General features: G+C 41.8%; 1 protein-coding gene across 1 annotated transcript in view; it reads left to right on the forward strand.

Annotated features, from left to right (window-relative positions):
- Positions 1 to 19,738, forward strand: part of LOC138800082 (dual oxidase 1-like) — a 105,959-nt gene that overhangs the window by 66,665 nt on the left and 19,556 nt on the right. Inside the window, exons 24-28 of the mRNA XM_069981891.1 lie at positions 1 to 199; positions 6,245 to 6,344; positions 8,762 to 8,811; positions 11,854 to 11,981; positions 17,360 to 17,513. The exon at positions 1 to 199 is cut by the window's left edge and continues 32 nt beyond it. Coding sequence (XP_069837992.1) covers positions 1 to 199; positions 6,245 to 6,344; positions 8,762 to 8,811; positions 11,854 to 11,981; positions 17,360 to 17,513 — 631 coding nt within the window. The remainder of the gene's footprint in view (positions 200 to 6,244; positions 6,345 to 8,761; positions 8,812 to 11,853; positions 11,982 to 17,359; positions 17,514 to 19,738) is intronic.

Consider the following 19,738-nt stretch of genomic DNA (forward strand, 5'->3'; position numbering starts at 1 on the left):
GGGGAAGTAACATTGCCAGGCATCATTGTATCCAGAGGAACTGCTGCAAGTATCTCATTTATGTTCTCCTACTTACTGCTCACTATGTGTCGCAATCTCATCACTTTTCTAAGGGAGACCTTTTTAAATCAGTATATTCCTTTTGATGCTGCAGTGGATTTTCACAGACTTGTTGCAAAAACTGCTGTTATATTAACAGGTTAGTACTATGCTTCTTAAGATTTATAAGAAAATGAAACGTAAAACAGGAATTGATAGCATGTTCTATAGGTTTAAATTTGCATAAAATGCTGTAACATTTGTCTATCGATTGGTATATTTGTAATTTGTGATGGTATCATAATATGTGAATAGTGAAAAAAAAAAATTACCAATAGCACAGTCCAAATATTAGTCATTCAGAGTTCTGCACATAGTGTATGGAATGGGGCGCTCACTTCCAGGACAGTTCTATGATCAAAACATCATGTGCTAGAAAAAAGAAGAAATGTAGAGGGTACTCACCTTAAAAACTGTAGCTTTATTGAAGAAAATTTTTTTGAAATGCCATGTAGGGCAGAGGATGTTATGGATGCTATTGTTTTCAATATTGGCATTTTGGAAAAATAAATCCAGACTGGAGTTCTCCTTTAATACCCTAATTGTAAGGTGCTGCGGTGTATTTGGGTGCTAAAACAAGTATATTGTTAGGAATGTGACTTTGCGCTCCTCGGTCTGTGCCGGGCGGCCGAGGAGGCGCTGAATTTTTGTCTGTGTTTGCATAGGAATTGTGTCTGAACTGTGTTTTACTTCAGCCACACCTGCCTTGCCTGTGAGACTTCTGGCAGTGCAGGGGTTACTGCACTGCTAGGTCTGTTCAGCTGAGCTTGGTGCTGGAATCAGGGCTGCTCCAATCAGCTGCTGGACCTAAGCTCTTACCCTGGATAAAAGCAGTCAGATCCTCAGTTCCCCGCTGGCTATTAGTTGTCACTAGTCCCAGCTCCCCTGCTCCTTTCCCAGCGTTCCCTGTCCTAATCCCCTTGCTATTGCTCTGCCCGTGTTCTGACCTCTTGCTTGACATTTGACTATCCGCTCTCCTTCTGATTTTGTACTGCGTTGTCTGTTTGGTTTTGGCCCTGCTGGTTGACTATCCTCTATTGTGTTTTGTTTGTCTGTCTACGTTTTGTGTATTCACCTGCGCAGTGTAGGGACCGACTCCGTGGTTGTCCGCGACCGTTTAGGGTCGACCGAGGCAAGTAGGCAGGTGACAGTGGGTGGGTTCAGATCTAGGGTCACTGTCTCTTGTCTTGTCTACGCCTGCCAGTCCTGACAGAATAGCCAGCCATATAAAAAAAAAAAAAAAAAAAAATTTTTTTTTTTGCAGTCACCTTGCATCATGGACGCCATGGAGGCTCTGGTTAACCAGATGCAAGGTCTGAACACGCTGGTTCAGAACCTTGCTGAGCGCGTCCAGGAGCAAGAGACTGCACCACGACAGGTGACCATGACCACCCCTCTACCTCTGGAACCTCCTGTGCAGCTCCCTGAAAAGTTTAAGGGAGACAGGAGGAGTTTCCGAACATTTAGAGAGGGATGCATGTTGTTTTTTCGTTTGCGCCCCTGCTCCTCTGGGGGCGAGGACCAAAGGGTGGGCATTATTATGTCCCTCTTGCAGGGTCCTCCTCAGGAGTGGGCTTTTTCATTGTCCCCTGGATCCATGGAGTTGACCTCCGTGAATCAATTTTTTGCTGCCCTAGGGCTATTATATGATGACCCAGACCAGGCGGCAGTAGGAGAGCATCAGCTTACTTCTCTGAGACAGGGTAAGAGACCTGTAGAAGAATATTGTGCTGAGTTCCGGCAGTGGTGTGTACCATCCGGCTGGAACGATCCAGCTCTGCGTTGCCTGTTCCGGATGGGGTTGTCGGATCAGCTTAAAGATCTATTGGTAGTGTACCCTACCCCTGATACTTTAGAGGGGACCATGACATTAGCCATACGGGTGGACAGACGACTCAGAGACAGACGCAGAGAGAAAGACACCCCTGAATCTTCTAAAACCCTGTCCTCTGCTGTTTCTACTACTAAGTTAAGTCCTTCTGTTCCCCGATTGCAAGATGAACCCATGCAACTCGGGGTTGCGGATGCCAAGATTAGACGGGCTTACCGCCTACAACATAATCTCTGCTTGTACTGTGGAAAGGCCGGACACCGGGTGAGGGAATGTACCTCCAGACCAGAACCACCTCCGGAAAAACTCCAGCGCCTGAGTGACGATCGAGGGGGTCACTCAGGTGCCCAGGTACCTCTTGAAAAGAAAAACAAATTAATGTTGCCTATTTCTTTGTTTTTGGGAGACAAATCTGTTTCTGGTTACGCTCATGTGGATTCGGGGGCCTCGGCCAACTTCATTAATTCTGCATTCTGGTCAGCTCTGGGAATATGCCCGCTTCAGCTTAGATGTCCGTTGACTATTACTGGTGCTGATTTTACACCCCTGGCCCAGGGTAAAGTCAGGTACATTACTCCTTCTATGGAGGTGCAGGTTGGGTCAGTACACAAGGAGATTCTTGATTTTCTGGTCATGGATAACTTGTCTTCTGACATAATTTTGGGTTTGCCCTGGTTGGAACAACATAATCCTGTATTTGATTGGTCCACTAAGGAGTTGATTAAATGGGGTTCTAAGTGTTCTTCTCACTGTATTGCATTAAATGTCACAGACTGCTCTACTATGGAGGGAGAGATTCCTGAGTTTGTAGCTGACTTTGCTGATGTGTTTGATGAAAAATCTGTGGAAGTTCTGCCACCGCACCGTCCGTACGATTGTGCTATTGATTTGACTCCAGGGTCCAAATATCCTAAGGGGAGAATTTTTAATTTGTCCAGACCCGAGAGGGAGGCCATGCGAGAATACATCCAGGATAGTCTTCGCAAAGGTCATATTCGTCCCTCTTGCTCTCCATTAGGTGCTGGTTTCTTTTTTGTGGGGAAGAAAGATGGTGGACTTAGACCCTGCATAGATTACCGTGAACTTAATAAGATCACCATTAAGAATCAGCACCCCCTTCCTCTTATTCCGGATCTGTTTAATCAGATTGTGGGTGCTCAGTGGTTCTCCAAGATTGATCTTCGTGGGGCCTACAATCTGATTCGAATAAGAGAAGGGGATGAATGGAAAACTGCCTTCAATACCCCTGAAGGGCATTTTGAATACCTAGTCATGCCCTTTGGGTTAAGTAACGCGCCGGCAGTTTTTCAGCACTTTGTAAATGATGTCTTTCGTAAATATCTTGGTCAGTTTCTGGTAGTATACCTGGACGACATCTTAATTTTTTCACCAGATTGGTCCTCTCATGTTTGTCATGTCCGTAAGGTATTGGAGTTACTCCGACAGAATCACCTCTACGCTAAATTGTCCAAGTGCCAGTTCGGGATCCAGAAAGTCTCTTTTCTTGGTTATATTATCACCCCTAACTCTTTTTGTATGGACCCCCTTAAAGTGACCGCTATTGAGAAATGGGAACGCCCAACTAACCTCAAGGCCCTGCAACGGTTTTTGGGGTTTGCCAATTACTATAGAAAATTTATTAAGGGGTTCTCTGTCATTGCTAAACCATTAACTGATTTGACCAGAAAAGGGGCAGATCTGGTGAACTGGAGCCCCGAAGCCGTACAGGCATTTGGACAGTTGAAGAGGTGTTTCTCTGAAGCTCCAATCCTTATTCAGCCTGATCCTGAGCAACCATTTATCATTGAGGTGGATGCTTCGGAGGTAGGGGTTGGAGCAGTTCTCTCACAGGGTCCTGTGACACTGACTAACTTAAGCCCTGTAGCCTACTTTTCAAGAAAATTCTCTAAAACAGAGTGTAATTATGATATCGGCAACAGAGAACTACTGGCCATTAAGTGGGCCTTTGATGAATGGAGACATTTTCTTGAAGGGGCTAAGCATAAGATTAAGGTTTTAACTGACCATAAGAACCTATTATACCTGGACAAGGCTAAACGCCTTACCCCCCGGCAAGCCAGGTGGGCATTATTCTTTACCCGGTTTAATTTTGAGATTACCTTTCGTCCTGGTTCTAAAAATGTCCGAGCTGATGCCCTGTCTCGCAGCTTTGATGTCAGCAGTGCCCCCAGGGAAGAACCTGAGACTATTTTAACACCAGGAGTGGTCATTGCCACTCTCCAACCTGAACTTGCAGCTCAGGTGGTAAACTCACAGTCCCTAGCACCCAGGAATACTCCAGATGGGAAACTCTTTGTACCTCCTAATCTTAGACTCAGGGTTCTTGAAGAGACCCATTGTTCTGTATTAGCAGGTCACCCGGGCATTGCTGGCACAAAGTATTTGCTCTCACGTTGTTATTGGTGGCCTACTTGGGCCAGAGATGTTAAACTGTTTGTTGAGGCCTGTGAGGTCTGTGCCAGGTCCAAGGTCCCTCGCAGATTACCCGAAGGTCTTTTACATCCTCTACCTTTACCTGAGAGACCTTGGACTCACCTTTCAATGGACTTCATCACTGACTTGCCGCCATCAAAAGGAAAGACTGTCATCTGGGTTGTTGTTGATAGATTCTCCAAAATGTGCCATCTCATTCCCCTTAAGAAACTTCCTAATTCACGTACTTTAGCATCTTTGTTTATCAATCATATTCTACGGCTACATGGGGTGCCAGAGAACATTGTATCTGATAGAGGGGTGCAGTTTGTGTCTAAGTTCTGGAGGGAGTTCTGTGGTCGATTGGGCACTTTATTATCATTTTCATCTGCCTTTCACCCTCAGAGCAATGGGCAAACTGAAAGAGTGAACCAGTCATTGGAACAATTTCTCAGATGCTTTGTTTCTGGTGCCCAGGACAAATGGAAGGAGTATTTGTCCTTGGCAGAATTTGCCCTCAATAATAGGGAAAATCAATCTATCAAAATGTCGCCGTTTTTCTGTAATTATGGTTTTCATCCAAGGTATTCATCTGCGCATGCTTCTGAATCTGTTAACCCGTCCGCTGAAAAGACCTATAGTAGACTGTGCACAGTCTGGGCTCGAGCTCTTGAGAGCTTGGTTAAAGCCCAAGAATCTTCTAAAAGACAAGCCAACAAAAGACGCATATCTGGCCCAGAGTATTGTGTGGGTGACAAAGTGTGGCTTTCCACCAAAAACTTGAAGCTTAGGGTTCCGTCCGGAAAGCTAGCACCTAAATATATTGGTCCATATGCCATTACTGAAATCATTAACCCTGTTTCTTTCAGGTTACAACTGCCAAGAACCATGCGCATTCATAATGTGTTTCACAAATCTTTATTAAAGATGTATGTTACTCCAGTGTTGCCATCTACTCCCCCTGCCCCTCTGGTCGTTCAGGGGGATCTTGAGTTTGAAGTGGAAAAGATTCTGGACTCTCGTCGGGTGCAGAACTCTGTCCAATACCTCATCCATTGGAAGGGGTTCGGCCCAGAAGAGCGAACTTGGGTGGCGAGCAAAGATATTCATGCTCCTCGTCTCATACGCCAGTTCCATGCTCGCAATCCCTCTAAGCCGAGTCCTTTGAAAGAGGGTCCGGAGGCCCCTCATAAGAGGGGGGGTACTGTTAGGAATGTGACTTTGCGCTCCTCGGTCTGTGCCGGGCGGCCGAGGAGGCGCTGAATTTTTGTCTGTGTTTGCATAGGAATTGTGTCTGAACTGTGTTTTACTTCAGCCACACCTGCCTTGCCTGTGAGACTTCTGGCAGTGCAGGGGTTACTGCACTGCTAGGTCTGTTCAGCTGAGCTTGGTGCTGGAATCAGGGCTGCTCCAATCAGCTGCTGGACCTAAGCTCTTACCCTGGATAAAAGCAGTCAGATCCTCAGTTCCCCGCTGGCTATTAGTTGTCACTAGTCCCAGCTCCCCTGCTCCTTTCCCAGCGTTCCCTGTCCTAATCCCCTTGCTATTGCTCTGCCCGTGTTCTGACCTCTTGCTTGACATTTGACTATCCGCTCTCCTTCTGATTTTGTACTGCGTTGTCTGTTTGGTTTTGGCCCTGCTGGTTGACTATCCTCTATTGTGTTTTGTTTGTCTGTCTACGTTTTGTGTATTCACCTGCGCAGTGTAGGGACCGACTCCGTGGTTGTCCGCGACCGTTTAGGGTCGACCGAGGCAAGTAGGCAGGTGACAGTGGGTGGGTTCAGATCTAGGGTCACTGTCTCTTGTCTTGTCTACGCCTGCCAGTCCTGACATATATAGTTTTACGTAAGAGTTAATTGTGCTATTATTGCTTTCCTACAGTTCTACACAGTGCTGGACATGCAGTCAACATATATATGTTTTCCATTACTCCTCTTAGTACTCTCTCCTGCATCTTTCCCAAAGTTTTTATAGATGATGGGTAAGTTATGTACAGTATGTTTATTCCAATGAGGAATTGCAAAATTATCAGTACATGCATGAAAAGTTTACTAAATATATGCATATGTATATTACAACTTGATTCTGAGAAAAATGCACAAATCTGGGGAGACTCTCTTTGTCTCGGAGATGTTTCAGCTATGGGCCACTGCTCCATAGAGTACAATGAAAGAATGGATTTAACTATTTTGATGAATTTGTCTAAAGCGAATCACAAATCTATTGAATTAAATCAGCTAAATGGAAATCAGAAGAAAGTTTTTTACTCTTTACTTTACTTCTGAATAGAAAGTTTACCTCTGTTACTCCTATTCTTATCCTATTTCTCCTTCTCCTCCTCCTGTTGCTGCTTTATAATAGAAAGGACTCCTAAATCCTAAATTGCTTTTCTCCCATATAATAACATTCCACCATAGAGTAAGACAGCAGAACAGGCCATCCCTGTGTTAAAAATTCTCTCCCAACACAATAGACTCATCCAGCTTAGAAGCAGGGAGTCTCACAGCTGCCAGGATATTGTAAGGAAATTAAATTTGGTAAATTTATCACCTGACTCAATGACTTGTGCAGAGGTGATTGAGAAAAGGGCGGAGGAGGTAAGCTGTGTACATGACCTATTGTGACTGGCCTGATGCTGTATTATCTATCTAGTGGTGTTACCTTTTTATTCTAATCCTGTCTGTTATTACAAAGAGACTGCTGAAAAATTATCTCTATGGATCAAGAAGTGTTTGCTTATTATTAGGCCTAATGTTAATAATAATAATAATAATAATAGATTGACAGAGAAAATCCTTTACTTTCCATAAATAAAATTGTATTTTAGTCTTCTATTAATTCATTAAGTTTCCCATGATACAGATTAGAGATGAGTGAACATCGAGCATGCTCGAGTCGATCCGAACCCGAACTTTCGGCATTTGATTAGCTGTGGCTGCTGAAGTTGGATAAAGCCCTAAGGCTATGTGGAAAACATGGATACAGCCAATGACTATATCCATGTTTTCCAGACAACCTTAGAGCTTTATCCAAGTTCAGCAGCCCCAGCTAATCAAATACTGAACGATCGGGTTCGGATGGACTTGAACGCGAACCCGGTTCGCTCATCTCTAATACAGATCTATAATCTATAATAAAGTTGTTGAATGTCAGGTGTTTAGGTACACTGAAGGAGAAGGTTAAAATTTCCATCATTAATGTACAGTAGACGCTTTATCATGAAATAGTCCTGTCTCTTATGCTCATGGCAACATACAGTAAATAGAGACATGTTAAGCTTAGGCGTTTATTGTCTTTTTTGTTATTTATTCAGTATTTTCATATTCTTTGCTTTTACATTTTTTTTTATATATAAAACAAGACATGTCTCATTAGAACAACTTATTAAAGTTACTCAGTACCCACAATCTGATGCCCCAAACTGCTTGTACCTTCAGATAGCTGTTTTTAATACAAAATCTGTCCTGGGGTCCGTTCGGCAGGTGATACAGTTATTGTCCTAAAAAACAACTTTTAAACTTGCAGCCTTGTGTGAAACGGCCGTGGCCTAGATTGTGTATGCATTAGGCTGGCACAACCTCTCTGTACCTCCTCCCCGTCCTCCTCATCATTAGGAATGCTCCAGGCAGATTTTCTACTAATTATCACCTGTGTGAATACTGAATATGGGCTGGATAGTTAAGGCACCTGTGCAGTGTTCATTGCAGATGAATAGAAAAAATGATGAAGAGGGCCGGGAGGAGGGGTGGTGCAAAGTTAGGACACAGATACTCCAAGCCACGGCCGTTGGGCACAGGGCTGTAAGTTTAAGGCTATGTTCCCACAACGTATGAGAGCGGCCGCTCCGTGACCTGGCCGGGTCACGGAACGTCCGGCCTCTGCCCGAATCATCCTGGCTGGTACTTAAGTATGGGCCGTATGATCTTTCCAGCTGCAGGGTTCTAATGGGAGAACATCAGCACGCGCCCGCATCAGAACCTCTCGCAGCACACAATGAAGCAAGCTCGGAGCCGCTTGCTTCATTGTGTGAACTGACAGGGATTCCTACGACCGCGATCGCAATTCATTGACATGTCAGTTATTTGCGGCGCTGCATGGGATCCCGGACGGAGCGTATACGATGTGTATACACTCCGGCCGGGATCCCATAGAGAACCAGGCAATGTTCAACACTACATAAAGTACGTACTTTTACGCAGTGTGAACATAGCCTAAAAGTTGTTTTTTAGGACAATAACTTCATCACCTGCCGAACAGACCCCAGGACAGATCTTGTATTAAAAGCAGCTATCCGAAGGTACACATGGTTTGGGGGGTCATATTGTGGGTACAGAGTCGCTTTAATATAAATAGGATTAAAGATCTTAGCTAACAAAATTTCAACATTTCTCTTTTAAGGTCTGAAATTCCATATAAATATTACTGGTGGTTTTTCCAGACAATACCAGGTAACTAGCCAGCAATACGTTTAATAAATGTTACTATGTAGGAGAACTATCTATAGGAGATACAGAGGTAACAGTTACACATGACTAGGAGGTAGGCTGTTGCTATATTTTGCGTTAGCTTCAAATTAATTTTGCTTTCCCCTTACTTTTTCCCTTCCTTGCCCTAGGCCTATATTTTGTAAAGCTGCACCTAAAATGAATATCAGTGCCCAAACCAAATTATCACAAATTTACTACCAAACGTAGTAAAATATAAAAAAATCTTTATTAAATACTATCACAACAAAACATTATAAAACTAAGACTTGGTGGGTCGGCAGTTGTAATCAGAGCCAACCAATCATTTGTGCCAGAGATGATATATAGGAGTGTGAGGTGGGGGCCATTATTCTGGGACACCAGGTTTGATAAAGCACTACACTGGCTTTTGTGCTTCTTTACAAAGAAGATGGTCTAGGATTTGTTCAGCATACTGATAGCATTATATTTGGTTGCACTTGCACTTTATCACATGCATTTATGCTGTAGAAATGAACTTGTAAACCTGCAATGATGCACCAGCACTTTATATTGTAAGGACTTGTCCCAGTAATATGACCTTCTGCCTCCCTAAGTCTTCTTTTTATGTTGTTTTGTTGTGATAGTATCTAATACAGATTTTCATATTTTTACTACGTTTGGTAGTAAATTTGTAATAATTTCTTTTGGGCACAGATATTCATTGTAGGTGTAGCATTTCATGAGGGAATATCTTGCATTTGAATAGTGTATAAATGGTCATGGTTCTTGGGTGTATAGGTGTTTAACTATATTTTGAGATGGTACTGTACATACTAATATCCACCTTAAAGGGGTATTTCAGTGAAAAAATAAATAAATTTCAAATCAACCGATTTCAGAAAGTCATACAGATTTGTCAGTTACTTATATTAAACAATCTGCAGTCATTTAGTACTTATCAGCTGCTGTATGTCCTGCAGGAAGTGGTGTATTCTTTCTAGTCTGACACAGTGCTCTCTGTTACTACCTCTGTCCATATCAAAAACTGGCCAGAGCATCTATGGGGATGTGATACTGCTATGGACAGTTCCTAATATGGACAGAGGTAGCAGCAGAGAGCCCTGCAGGACATACAGCAGCTGATAAGTACTGGATGACTGATTACTGGATTTTTTTTTTTTTTTTTTAAGTAAATTACAGTTCTGTATAACTTTTTGACTTCAGCTGATTTAAAATAATTTTTTGGACGGAGAACCCCTTTGAGCACATGCTATTAACCCCTTCCAGTCTCAGTAATTCCCATATACTTTTTTTCATCCATTATATTTTTATTTTTCTATTGACAGATTTGCATGTCTTTTGGGGAACAATTTGTACATTTTTTGCCACCCTTTATTTTATCATATAATCAACTTTAAAACAAAATAATATGTGGGTTGAAATTAAAAAAGAAACACAATTTTGCAGGTCAGCTGTTCATTTTTTTTTTCTCCGAGTTTACTTTATGGCAAAAAACTATATGTAAACTTTATTGTTAGAATCAGAACAATTTCAATAATACAAAAGGCATTACATTTTAGTTGTGTTTCTTACTACTCCTGAATAGCAATGACAAGGAGGAAAAGTTGCGGAATTGTGGAAATAGCAGGATTGATTGATCCATCTCAAATAATTCAGTATGCAGTATGAGTGCCACATACACACACATACACATGCCTTGGTAGGTTATCAATGATGGGGGTTTGAGAAATGGGCCAATAATGGTTGTCTGAAAGCACTTGGGCACACAAATGATTAAAGTGACACTGTCCCCCCCTTTTTGCCTTATGACTTCTCTACACAGGTGTAAAGAGTAAATTTTGCAGTTTTCATACCTTTTTTTTATATAATACGTCATGCTGCTTATTCAGTAAAAAGTCATCTTTTATCATCTGCGCATTGTGCTACCTGGGCGGAACTTAATAACCACAGCGCTACTTAGCCCCGCCCATGTCACCACCATAGCAAAGTCCCTCCGTGACGTCATTGGGTGGGGCCTAGACGGCTATGATGTTACTGAGGGGCGAGGTCTATGACGCCATTGTGGGTGGGACTAAGTAGCGCTTCGGACGAGAAGCCCCATTCAGGTGGTACAATCCGCAGATAATAAAAGATTACTATTACCTGGAACAAGCACCATGATATATGATATAAAATAAGGTATGAAAACTGCTAAATTTACCCTTTACACCTGTGCAGAGAAGTCATAATGCAAAAAGGGTGTGACAGTGTGACATCAAGTTATACTGCTGGGAGTTCCCTTTGAAATTATTAACCAATTATGTGGCAGAAGTGCTGTATGAAAGACAAGTTTAGAGATGCTGTTCATGGCATGACACTTTGGAGAAATGGCTGTACCATTGGTTCCACAGCCAAATCAGTGTAACAGCTGTTAGTATCCCTGAAATAAAGGCTAGATGAATCCAGCTGAAGTACATTACATCGCCCTACACTATACTCCCGGGGGTAGGATCGGTGTAACAGCCCCTCGTTAAGGTAACATTGCATCAGAGGCAAAAGTGGGATTCATTATTGAAAGATTTTCTGAGATTTCAGGTGGCTAAAAACATTTGCTTTAAATCTGGCTTTTATACAGTTAAACCCCATATACATGCCACAGATTGGAGCTAACTGCTTGAAAATGCAAGCATTTGTAGCACTAAGTAACACCTGCTACTTCCTCAATTTGCATAACCTGTTGGCTTTTCCTCCTTGGTGTTGCAATTTCAATGCTTAGTGTTGAATCTGTCAGTAGACAACAAACCTCATACATAGAAAACTCTTCTTAAAAAAAATCATAATGTTTTTCATAGCAACCAATAAAAAATGTGATCGGATTGGTGACCATAGGTACCACTGACAATTTCTTATAAAACGTAATACTTTGATCACATGTATGTACCACAATATGTATCTTTGTCTTTCTAAGGCAACATATATTTTTAATTTATATACTATTTTTCTAATACGGATGATAAATGCAGACACACCTCTTTTTTCCAGGATTTACTGGGGTTTTGCTGTTGGCTATTCTAGCACTAATGTATGTCTTTGCTTCCCGACATTTCCGGCGCATCAGTTTTCGAGGATTTTGGTTGACTCATCATTTGTATATACTGATGTATATTTTGGTAAGTTGAAGTGTAAACAACACATGGCCCACAATTATTATTCAATCTATATTCGATTTCGATATACACTGTATATTCGAAGCCAAAATTGCCAAAATCTTTTAAAAAAAGATGACATTTCTCCTTTCCATCAAAATATGAAAACAGACAAGAAAGGTGGATGTGCTCCAGCTTTTTAATGTACTTTTCCCTCATTTATTAGAAAAAAAAAGATGAAGCAATTTAGTGGTAAATGAATATGATTGCTCATAGCAAGTAAAAACAGAAATGTTAACTAATAATACCAAATGCATCATATTTGTGTGCTTTTTCATATATCATTATATAATATATTATAATTGTATTTAATTTTTTATGTATTGTCATAAATACACTACTTATCAACGTACTTAATTACAGAAACAGCAGTTTGCTAATGTATTGTTATGAGAAAAACTGAACAAAGTGCTCATAGTTATTCAAATGATTATGTCTTGGCAGGTAGTGTTTTATAAGCTGTTTGACGATCGTAACTCCTTAGTTCTCACATGTAGACCACTTTAAACAGAGGTTTATGGTTTACTGACTGGCAGCTATGCTCCAATTTGTTCTTTCACACGCTGGTAGAAATATAGGATCTGTGCAGGCCAGTCAATTTCTTTTCACATCCAACTCTCCCAACCATGCCTTTATAAACCTTGCTGTGTGCAGTGGGGCACAGTCATGCTGCAGCAGGAAATGGCTGAACCCAAACTGTTCCCACAAAGTTGGAAGCATACAATTGTCCAAAATGTCTTGGCATGCTAAAGACTTTAGATTTCTTTCGGTGGAATAAGGGTCCAGGGTAGAGATGAGTGAGTACTGCTTGATCGAGTAGGTATTCGATCGGATAGTACACTATTCGAAATACTTATTTTTTAAGTATTCAACGAAAAATGCAGTAAAAATTTGATTCCCCTTCCACCTTCCCTGGCACTTTTTTTTAACCAATCCCTATGCAGGATATATGGTACAGGCACTAGGAGCACACAGACAGTGATCAGCATCTGCATTTATTGGCTGGCTAAACCATATGACCCTCAAATTACAAGAATAGTGGTTTTCAGATTCGGTTTCAGATGCTACTTGGAGCTAGTCAGGGAGAGTGTGTGTAGCAGGGACAGTTAGGCGTTAGGTGATTTTAGGCAGGAGAGACCCCCAAAAGCCCTTGTTAGAGCTAAAATTTTAGAAGGAACAAATTTTTTCTAAAGATATACAGCTATTAAACCCGCTAGCAGCATATGAGTGTGTTCAGCTGGAGTGCACTGTGAGGAATAGGCTGCAGTATATCTACTTAGTGAAAACTTCACATATAGGGTATACAGCTGTATACTAAAAGTGTGCCAAAAAAATAATAATTTGGTACTACTGTTTTGTGTACTGTACTGTTCTGTGCGTAACATTAACCATTGGAATGCCTGTTGCCTGAAGGCATTAAAAAAAAAATCATATATAGTATAGGGTAATAATCCAATATTAGTTTAAAGGGGTTATCAAGCGCTACAAAAACATGGCCACTTTTTACCCTCTCTTGTCTCCAGATTTGGTGGGGTTTGGAACTCAGTTCCATTGAAGTAAATGGAGCTTAATTGCAAACCGCACCTGAACTGGAGACAAGAGAGGAGGAAAAGTGGCCATGTTTTTGTAGTGCTGGATTTTTTTTAGCTATAAAATAAGCCCAGGTTTTTACTCCTTTCTCACAGACCTCTCCCAATACTAAAATTTTCAGAGTAAAAACAGTATCCAAACTGAACAATCTAGTAATTGAGTTTAAGATACTATAGTATTAGATTCCTCTGACTGGGGTACCTTGGCCCACCAGGGAAATTGATTCTTGGGGCCCACCCGACATACACAGACATAATCAGCGGCAAACCTTTCATGTTACTACAGTGACTTTGCATAGAGCTGTGTATGTGAGCAGCAATACTAGTGCACTGCCAGTCACTTGTACAGTTGTTGCTAATTTATGCAGTTTTGGTAAAACAGCATTATTTATGTAGAAACCTAAATGAAATTCCAAGAATATTGCTGCAAAAACATATGAAAAATGTCACGTGTGAACACAGCCTCAGAAGATGAAGGTGAAAATGACCATCTAGTCTTCTCTTCTATTACAATCTCCAGCAGAGCAGACCCATGACGGTTTATTCTAGCCTCGCCACAAGCTGTTGGGCTAGAATAAGACTTTTAAGGACCTTCATAAATGACATTGACTGATCGGTTGTCAGTGAGTTAGGACCGGGAGAAGCAGACGGGAGTGCACCAGAGGATTCGGCCCCAATTCACTGAATTGCGGCGGCAGAAAACTGACATGTTCTTTGCGGCGCCGTATGGGGTCCCGGCCGGAGTGTATACCATGTGTATACTCTCCGGCCGGGATCTCATAGCAGTAAAGGCAGTGTCCCACACCGTACAGAGTACGGTCGTTGTTGCTGATGGCAACAACAGCAGTACTTTTACATAGTGTGAATCTAGCCTTAAAAAGGACCTGTCACCCCCCCGTGCCGGGGTGACAGGCTCCCGACCCAGGAGGAGTCCGATGCCCATAGAGAATGACGGAGCATCGGACTCCCCATTCATTCTCTATGAGCATCTGACTCTCCTGTGAGTGTGCGCGCCGGGCTTCGGGCGCTGAAATCTCATTCACCCGACCGGCTCAGGAAGTGGGCGCGATAAGGTAAGTATAGGGGGATCTAACAGGGGGTCGGGAGCCTGTCACCCTGGACAGGTTTCCTTTAAGGTGTAATCTGCCATTGTATACATGTACAAGGAAAAGGCAGGCGCACATGGCTTATTACTGCAGAACAGTTTTGTGCCAGTGGCAAAACTTGCAGCTCACCATAGGCTACAAGCCCAACACTGCCAGTCACTTTAGTGGTAGTTTATACACCTTGACGCCATCTGCAGCCCTTTCAACGGAACCAGGAGACTCTGCACAATCATTGCACTGGAGAGACAGCAACAAAGTGACTTTAGTGTGACTAAAATCAAAACATCACACTAGAGGGTTTGAATAAAGTCACAAGATTTTTTACTAATTTGGTGCTGTCTCTGCTGCTGCTTTTTTTAACTGTGTTTAGATGGGGTGCATTATCCTACCTCTTTCTACTGCGGCTGCTGCTGCTTATATAGATATTTTTTTTTTTTGAGTTGGTGCAATAATTGAGAAGTTCGCACTCTGGAGGTCCCAGTTGTGCAGGAGATCTGTGAGGCTTAGGCGCCGATCAGCTGATTCAGGATTCTCACAACAAAGATGATAGGAGTTGTAGTAGACGTAACAGTAAGACTTTAATCAATGGATGAGGCGTTTTTAGGGGAACCCTCTTTGTCAGATCTATTGAGGGTTTTCTACAAAACATGTCATCCATTGATTAAAGTCTTACTGTTACGTCTACTACAACTCCTATCATCTTTGATGTGAGAATCCTGAATCTGCTGATCGGCGCCTAAGCCTCACAGATCTCCTGCACAACTGGGACCTCCAGAGTGCAAACTTCTTATCACATACACATACATACACACAAAATGACATACTGCTGAGATACGCAAACATGCAGACACAACACACCTTACATACAGTATATACATACATGTAATCATACTAACACACAGACACAGGACAGACACACAAACATAGATACACAGATATAAAAGCATGCAGATTACTTATATACAGTAAAATATCTATAGAACTGCATTACATAATATACACTATATACATGGTAGATGCACACACACACACAGCCACTTAGGCACATTACATAGACACAAACATGCAAACACACAAATGACAATGATACAAACACAGATCACACACACACACACACACACACACACACACAACACTCACATGCATAAACACATGACACAGATGTACAAACACACACAGATGACTAGGACAGACAAATATACAGTAAACAAAACTCACATGTTAAGCAGGGCAGGAAGTGAGTCCTGCAGTGAGTCCTCTTGTCTCCATCTCATCTTCCTTTTCTCCCAGCCAGACCGGCAGCCTGCAGCCCCTCCCCCTTCTCTTCTGCACCGACAGCACACACAGCACAGAGAGAACAGCCGTCACTGCGGAGGGGAGGGGGGATGGAGGGGCCCTGCGGCAGCTGCTGCTTCTCTCTGCATCTTCCTGTTGACAAGCAGGAAGAGAGCAGTGCCGGGAGCTGGGCCACACTGACAAAGTGCAGGGGGAGGGGAGGGCCCATGATTAGCTCACTGGGCCCTGATGCCGATCTTTACTCCCCACAGCAGTGTGGGAGCCAGCAGGGGGCCCCTTGAGCTCCCCATACTAAACCAAATCTAAACAGGACGCCCCTCTCTGGTTCAGGGGCAGGGCCCAGCAAGAGGGAGGAGGGGGGGGCGCCCACCGGGGTATCCCCAGGCTCCCCGGTGGCCCAGTCCGAGCCTGGTATTAGATCTCTCTGGGAACCTCCCCTAAAGTATTAGGCCCCTCTTTGCAGCTTCCATACAGTCCTTCTAATATTAAGTTGTTCTACCCCTCTATATATTTAAGTGAAAATTATGGTCAATGAAAAACTTGTTTTCATATGTTATAACCACATATTCTACTGTAAATTTAACAAGGAAACAACATAATACATTACACATTTTAAAAGAATAATAAATTATAACTTTGACTAAAACCATATAATAGTATCCAGTGCCAAAACTCAATGAAAGAGTTGATAATTCTAAATCTTATGAATGGATCTCCTGATGTATACCCCTGGTGAAAGAGTACAATCACTTACCCTTTATAGGCATTCAGTAGGATATGTCACTAATATAAAAAATAAAAAAAAACATATTGTACAGTGTGTGTTTTTTATTGTATACCTTTATATAAAATTGCTAAGTTTACACTCAATTAACTGAATGGAGTCAAAAGGATGCACTTAGCATATGAAGTGGGATATTTACCTAGCAAATATGCCAGATATAAGCTTCAAAGATGATGATAATATAGATAATATAGCCTTAGGTAGGGCTTAAGCAGGCACTGTACTTACTATGTAGTAGCTGTCGGTTGAATAAAAGAATAATTGGCCAACAGCTTTACATCCCAACAAGAATTCAAGGGAGGGAAATAAGCCACTGCCAACATCCAGTGTGTTTCATTTTCATTTTGTTTTTTTACTTCTGCCACAGAAGGGATTGCTGTGACAGCCCTTTACACATTAGTTTGGCCCCTGCATCTGAGGGGTTTGGTTTGATTTTAATATGTATGGCCAGATTAAGATTGGACAAATATTCTTCCCCTTTGCAGAGTTTTTGTTTAACATGGGAACAATATGAACACATTTCAAACTTTAAACAAATGACTTTACCAATATTCTTCTTTCAATCAGATTATCCTCCATAGCAGCTTTGGACTTATTCAACAACCCAGATTTCACATCTATTTGTCAGTTCCTGGGATTGTTTTTATCGGTGACAATTTAATCAGCTTGAGCAGAAAGAAGAGAGAAATAAATGTGATAAAAGCAGAATTGCTTCCATCAGGTACTGTGAACATTACTATGGTTTCCACAGAAATAATGTACTTGTTCCTCATAATTGTGAGACTTAACTGCTAGATGTTTGGCGGAGTGTGAATGGAGAAGGAATTACTGCTTTGTTCATTTATGGGTTTATTCCCTAAAATAAATGGCAATAGAACAAGAACTGCATTAATACAAGATAAAATATTGATTTTACCATTAAGCCCTGTGTATGTGTCCCAACAGGTGACCATACCACCATAAACTTGTGTGAGAACTGAGGCTCCTGCTTCAGTAACTAATTCTGTCTTCACCGCAAGTGTCTCGCAACACAGCAGAGGATTCGACCAGGGCTCTGCAACAAGCTGAGCCCCACATTTACCTCATTGTGCTAGGGTGGGCAAACTGGGAAAGAGATGTTGCAGTCCTACGACACGGCTTTTGATACTATCCTGCAATAAATAATGTTGTTTTTCACAGAAGGGCTATGTTGACACTACGTTTAACAGCGCCTGTTGCCAGCTGCCGGGCTGCATTCAGCACGGTCCTGCAGCAGATACCTCTTAAATGTTTTTTTTTTTTTATCACTTGACTTACGGGCCCCCAAATTCATTAACCATTCACTTCAATGTAAAATACGTCTATCGACCAACTTTACATTATGTGAACAGCTATTATTTCCAGTCGCTGTTCAGTGAACAGCATCCGGAATAATAGGCAGGTGCATTATTTTGACACCCACTCTAAAGAACAGGTCTTAAAAAAACGATGCATGCATACAGCTGGCAGCATTGCATTGACTTCAATGCAATGCCGCCCCTGCAGTAAAGAATGGCTGCTGATTGCATTGCAATCAGCGTCTGTTCTTTACTCAAAAACAACGTTGTGTAAACATAGCCAAATAAAGAAATCCACCAGTGTTTTAGAAATTTAATCAAGAACTATGATGCGATACTGCCTACTTAAAGGGAACCAATCACCAATATTTTGGGTACTAAAGTAAAAATGCTGCATAAAAAGGCTTAATGCACTGTTTCCTTACATACAAATAAAGTGTTTTACATGCTGCTCTTGTGCCCAAAACATACTATAATCATTTTCTGCACCACATGCTCATGACCTCTTATGTAGGCATGGGGAAGGAGTGACGATTCGAACTAGTCACGGCTGGCGGGAAATGTTCTTTAACCCTTTGAGGACCAGGCCCAAAATGACCCAGTGGACCGCGCAAATTTTGATCTTAGTGTTTTCGTTTTTCCCTCCTCCCCTTCTATGAGCTCTAGCACTCTCAGTTTTCTATCTACAGGCCATGTAAGTGCTTGTTTTTTACAGGAATAGTTGTACTGTGTAATGGCGTCATTCATTTTACCATAACATATATGATGGAATTCCAAATATATTATTTATGAAGATATAAATAGGTGAAATCGTAAATAAGAATGCAATATGGTAACGTTTGGGGGGTTCCTGTGTCTACGTAATGCACTATATGGTAACAGCGACATGATACTATTATTCTATAGGTCAGCCCGAACACAACCATATGCAGGTTACACAGATTCTCTAATGTTATATATGTATTTTTTTTATGAAATCCTTTTTTTTGGCAATTAAATATTAATAAAATTGTGACGCTTATAACGGTTTTATTTTTTCACCTACGGGGCTGTATGGGGTGTCATTTTTTCCGCCATGATCTCTAGTTTTTATTAATACCATATTTGTGAAGATCGGACGTTTTGATCACTTTTTATTGATTTTTTTAAATATATAATGTAACATAAAATCGATAATCCGTGCACTTTTTTCCCTCTTTTCGTGTACGCCGTTTACCGTTCGCAATGACGCTTGTTATATTTTAATAGCTCGGACAATTACACACGCTACGGTATATTATATGTTTATCTATTTATTTATTTTTATATGTTTTATTTATATAATGGGAAAGGGGGGTGATTTAGACTTTTATTGGGGGAGGGGTTTTGGGGCAGTGTGTTAGTGATTTTAACTTTTTCTTTTTTACACTTTTGAAGTCCCTTTGGGGGACTTTTACATACAGTACTTTGATTTATACACTGATGATTGCTATGCCATAGGCATAGCATTGATCAGTGTTATCGGCGATCTGCTCATTGAGCCTGCCTGTGCAGGCTTAGTGCAGCAGATCGCCGATCGGACCGCACGGAGGCAGGTGAGAGACCTCTAGCGGTCCGTTTCAACGATCGGGACCCCCGCAGTCACACTGCA

Source organism: Dendropsophus ebraccatus, chromosome 1 (assembly GCF_027789765.1).
Source record: "Dendropsophus ebraccatus isolate aDenEbr1 chromosome 1, aDenEbr1.pat, whole genome shotgun sequence".
Lineage (NCBI taxonomy): Eukaryota > Metazoa > Chordata > Amphibia > Anura > Hylidae > Dendropsophus > Dendropsophus ebraccatus.